Here is a 5570-nt window from a genome sequence, read left to right on the forward strand (position 1 = left end):
GGGACTAAGACACCTTTAGCATCGTTCAATAAGAACAAACGGAGCTCATATGCAGCGCATGTTTCAATTAATTTAAAATGCAAACTTTGTTGCAAGACTCACCAGTTGTATCAATGCAAATCATTTTTGAACAAATCAGTTCCAGATAGACTTGCTGATGCCAAACGATTAAATTTATGCATTAATTGTTTGAAATCAGGTCATCATATTAAGGATTGCACGTCAAGCTCATGTAGGACTTGCAATCAAAGGCACAATACGCTTCTTCATCTCTCTCGTCAACCATCATCAGGAAACAGTGATGTTCAAGGTGAAGAGTTAGTCACAAAATCTCAGCCACTGACTACATCATCTCAATCAGAATCGTCTTTATCATGCTTAACCCATTCTCAAGAGAAGCAGAAAACAATACTTTTGTCGACTGCTGTTGTTTGGATCTATCACTTTCAAGGAGAGAAATATCTTTTCAGGGTTCTACTTGATTCAGGATCACAAGCGAACTTCATTTCGGAACGAATGGCACAATTCTTGCAATTGAAACGAAAAAGGGGTTATTCATCAGTGTGTGGTATTTCAGGTTCGGAGACAAAGGTTTATCACATAGTTAATGCAACACTGTCATCCAGAATTGGTGGATACAATGTATCTTTGGATTTCTTGGTATTACCCAAAATTTCACGAGATATTCCCTATCTTCACATAGATATATCAAGGTTGCAGCTACCATCGGACATTCAACTTGCCGATCCAGATTTTCACCGCCCCCAGAGAGTGGACGGATTGCTTGGTGCAGAAGTCTTCTGGGAATTGCTGTGTCCAGGAGAATTCAGGGCTCATCCAACCATACCAACACTTCGGAATTCAACATTGGGCTGGATATTTGGAGGAAGAATCAACAGCAAAGAGGTAATTAATGAAACCCACAGCTACACCAGTTCATTCATCACCATAAATGAACAATTACAACATTTTTGGCAATTAGAAGAATGTCCTACAATGCAACAAGTTCATTCACCAGAGCAGTTAGAATGTGAAGAACACTTTGTCAACAACTTCAAGCGAGATAAAGAAGGGAGATTCATTCTAAAATTGCCCTTAAAGGAATCTGTTACACAGTTAGGTGAATCAAGAGACATTGCCATTAGGAGATTCCTGTTGCTGGAGCGTAGATTACAGAGGGATAGAAATTATCGTGCTGCATACATAGCATTCATGGATGACTACGAGAAACAACTTCACATGGAAGTCATACCAGATCCAGAGAGTAAGGGAATCACATACTACATTCCACATCATGCTGTCATTAAACCCAGTAGCTCAACAACCAAGCTAAGAGTGGTTTTTGATGCTTCCTGCCCATCATCATCTGGTGTATCACTAAATGATGTCCTGATGGTGGGACCTTTGGTCCAAGAGGAAATTTTTTCCATTTTGAGCAGATTTAGACTGCACCGTTATGCAATAACTGCAGATATTAAACAAATGTATCACCAAATTAAGATAGATGATGATGACACAAATTTACAGCGGATTATTTGGAGGTCTACTCCAGATTCCCCATTGTTGACTTACCGGCTAAAAACCGTAACTTATGGTACATCATCTGCACCATACTTAGCCACTCGGTGCCTTCGGCAGTTAGCCTACGAGGAAGCAAGGGAGTTTCCTCTAGCATCAGCCATTGCATTGAAGGATTTTTATGTAGATGATTTAATAACCGGGGCTAACACCTTTGAAGAGGCATTGGAGATACATCAACAAATGATTAGTATGTTCAAACTTGGTGGATTTCATATTAGAAAATGGTGCACAAATAATGTAACATTGTTATCAAGAATCCCTGAATCTCTTAGAGAAATAAATTATCATGTGCATTCAGATGGTGACTTCACAGTGAAGAGCTTAGGTTTAGTTTGGAAACCAGTTCAGGATATTTTTTGTATTATTGTAAGGCCAATTATTCGACAATTTCCATTCACCCGACGCTCAGTGCTTTCAGACATAGCACACCTGTTTGACCCTTTGGGATTTATAGGACCTGTTATTATTAAGGCTAAGATATTTCTTCAAAGGCTATGGGAACTCAAAGGTGATTGGGATGATCCTCTTCCAGCAACATAGCATGCTGCTTGGTGCCAATTCAGGGAAGAGTTACCATTGCTGGAGAAACTAAAGGTGCCTCGCTGGGTGGATTTTGCAAATTCAAGGAAAGGATCAATGGTTGACCTACATGGTTTCTGTGATGCTTCTGAAGGGGGATATGGAGCATGTGTATACATCAGAACTTCCTCTAAAACTGGCTATAACGTACATTTACTGTGCTCCAAGTCCAAGGTTTCCCCCTTGAAGAAGATATCAATACCACGTCTGGAATTACTGGCGGCTAAGATATTATCCAAACTGATTTACTCTGTTTCAAGGCCTTGTAATTTCGAGGGAAAATTTTCACTGTGGTCTGATTCACAGATTGTATTAACTTGGCTATCTGGTCCTTCATATCAATGGAAAACTTTTGTTGCTAATAGGGTAACTGAAATCCATGAGCTAACAAAGGAATGTGTTTGGAGGCATGTCCAAAGTAATGAGAATCCTGCAGACCATGTATCAAGAGGCTTATCACCTCAGGAAATTCTGACAAATGACACTTGGTGGAATGGTCCCCCATGGTTATCATTACAGGAGGATGCCTGGCCTGCAGCTACAATTTTGGTGTCACCATCTATTCCTGAACAGCGAAAGAAGACAACAGTCTTCTTAGTCACTCGCAAGGAGTTTGATCTGCTGCATAGATATTCATCGCTAGACAAGCTACTAAGAATTACAGCATATTGTTTAAGATTTTTTCATAATTCGTCAAGGTCATCAGTTAGATTCACTGGTCCTTTGTCCGCACAAGAGGTCAATCAAGCCATGTTGCAGTTAATTAAGGTGGTGCAAAGACAGATGTTTGCACAGGAGTTTAGAGAATTATCTAATGATGGAGAAGTGGGAAGAAGATCGAGACTCAGAACACTCAGCCCATTTCTTGACACCAATATGATAATCAGAGTTGGTGGCAGAATCAAGGCTTCTGAAGAATCCTATGATACCAAACATCCAATTGTACTGCCCGGTAATGATTACTTGTCGAAACTGATCGCGATGAAAGAGCACCTCAAGCATTTACATTGTGCACCTCAAGCGCTGTTGTCATCACTTCGATTAAATTTTTGGCCTTTAAATGGAAGAACTCTCGCTCGAAAGGTGGTTCACCAATGTCTTAAATGTTTCAGATGCAATCCTAAGGTTGGTGAACAGAAAATGGGAAATCTTCCTAAGGAGAGAGTTCAACCCAGTCGTCCCTTCCTGAACACTGGAATTGACTACTGTGGTCCTGTCCACATTAGAAGTCGTAATGGTAGAGGCAGCACTACATTGAAGGCATATATTGCTGTTTTTGTTTGCTTTGCGACAAAGGCAATTCATCTCGAACTAGTTGGTAACCTGACTTCTGAATCATTTATTGGATGTTTGAGGAGGTTCATGGCTCGACGGGGAAAATGTGCCAATTTGTACTCTGACAATGCTACTAATTTCAAAGGTGCACACAAGGAGTTGCACAAATTGTTTACTTCAGCTTCTCATGAGGCTAAACTCAACAAATTCTTAATTGAAGACAACATTAAATGGCATTTCATACCTCCCAGAAGTCCACATTTCGGAGGTCTTTGGGAGGCAGGAGTTAAATCTGTAAAATTCCACTTAAGGCGTATCTTAGGCGAGGCTCATCTCACCTATGAAGAAATGTATACTTGTCTTACATTAATCGAAGCATGCCTAAATTCTCGTCCTTTGTGTCCTTTATCATGTGACCCAAATGACCTTAACCCATTAACCCCAAGTCATTTCCTAATTGGTAATTCCCACTCACTGCTGCTGCTGATTCTGACCTTAGAGAAGTGCCACTAAACAGACTTTCTAGGTGGCAATACGTCCAGCAGCTGCATCAGCATTTTTGGGGCAGGTGGTCCAAGGAGTACTTAACCGGTCTTCAGCAGCGGACATTGTGGATAAAGAAGAAACCAAATCTAAGTCCAGGGGATTTGGTGATGCTGAAGGAGGAAAATCTTCCTCCTTTGAAGTGGAACTTGGGCCGAGTCATCGAAGTATATCCCGGAGAGGATGGACTAGTTCGAGTGGCTTCTGTGAAAACTGCTTGCGGCGTTTGGAAAAGAGCAATATCCAAACTGTGTCCCCTTCCCATTGAAGAGTAATTTCTTGTTGTAGTTTTTTTTTCATTTATTGACAGTGTTATTTATATTTTCAGTCGCCATACCTCTAATTCGCTCAACTTGAATCGAGAGTTGCAGAATTTTCTTTGAAAGCGATGCTTTCAAGGCGGGCGGGATGTTGGCGACGGCAGCACTATCAAGACGGCTAGACCGGCTCGCCAGCTTGGCTGTGTGGCTTATGCTGAAGTTGGAGGCGAGTCTCGCGCCAGCCGCACGAGTTCACCGGTGGCAGGCAGTCGGAAGCAAGACAGTCATTCGCAGTCAGTCGCAGTCGGTCGCAGTGGTCGCAGTCGTGCGCCAGTCGTGTCCCAGCCGGGGGAATGGAACTCACCACAAAATTGTACTTGTGGAATTAAAGATTCTTTCGTTCTGAACTCGGTGCTTATGCATTTCTTATTCGCAACAGGAAGGAATTGATATTTTTTTACATAGAAAATCTCATAGTTGCCCGTAGCTGCTGATGCGTGCAGAGAATGAACACACCAGTATTTCAAGGATATCTAATAAGATTAAATGTGTCTGTTTGAAGATAAAAAAGAGCAGTTTTAGTACAGAGGATATCCAGTGATATAAAAACTATTCTTAGTTTTTAATGGTATGGAATCCATTTTAGTGTTTATGCATCGAAATTTATTCTTACGGAATGGAATTCTCAAATTACCTTTCTTCAGACGATACAGGGAATTAAATATTTTTAAATAGCATAGTTTGCAAGTGATATGGTGTTGATAACAAATGTAACACCTTTTCCCATTAAATTCTCGTGTCGCTTCCACGAATAAAATAAGCACATAAAATCATATGCTATGCTAAAAAGCAAACACATGACTTAAACTCATATTTTTTGCACTTGCTATGGACTGATGCAACTGAGTAATGCTGACAGGGTAGTTAGTATAATTTCACACACTATATAACAATCCGTATTATTTCATAAATTGGTTATTGGTCACAGAGGGTGTCCCACCGCAGAGTCTCGAGTAACTCGCCACCACCCAGCAACGTTGATTCTCGCCTGATTGAGGTGACCACCTTTCCATCTCGCCACCCCACCAACAAGAGCAAGGGCGTTGGACCGCATTAGCCCCGGCGAAGGTGATCTCGCCGATGCCTTTCCCTCGCCGTCTGCAAACGCCACCGAAACACGCAGTCCAACGGAGAGCAAACGAGGAGCGGAATAAATTACGCCCCAGGTTCAGGGGATTTTCGTCAAGAAACGAAGCGCGAAATTCCTTCCTCAGAGAGCGTCTCGAGGAAACCTTAGCTCCCTTTTAGTGGAAACAGATCCTTGGGAGCTAA

General features: G+C 41.6%; 1 protein-coding gene across 1 annotated transcript; it reads left to right on the top strand.

Moving 5' to 3' along the window:
* The first annotated feature begins 469 nt into the window (after positions 1-469).
* LOC124173690 lies at positions 470-4645 on the top strand. The gene is made up of 2 exons (XM_046553093.1): positions 470-906; positions 4307-4645. The coding sequence occupies exons 1-2, from the start codon at positions 517-519 to the stop codon at positions 4319-4321; spliced, it is 405 nt and encodes a 134-aa protein (XP_046409049.1). The 5' UTR covers positions 470-516; the 3' UTR covers positions 4322-4645.
* The last annotated feature ends 925 nt before the right edge of the window (positions 4646-5570 follow it).

The sequence above is a fragment of the Ischnura elegans genome, chromosome 1 (assembly GCF_921293095.1).
Source record: "Ischnura elegans chromosome 1, ioIscEleg1.1, whole genome shotgun sequence".
In the NCBI taxonomy this organism is placed as follows: domain Eukaryota; kingdom Metazoa; phylum Arthropoda; class Insecta; order Odonata; family Coenagrionidae; genus Ischnura; species Ischnura elegans.

Excerpts from the sequence above, each read along its gene's own strand:
- LOC124173690 (XM_046553093.1), top strand. The coding sequence starts at position 517 with ATGGCACAATTCTTGCAATTGAAACGAAAAAGGGGTTATTCATCAGTG.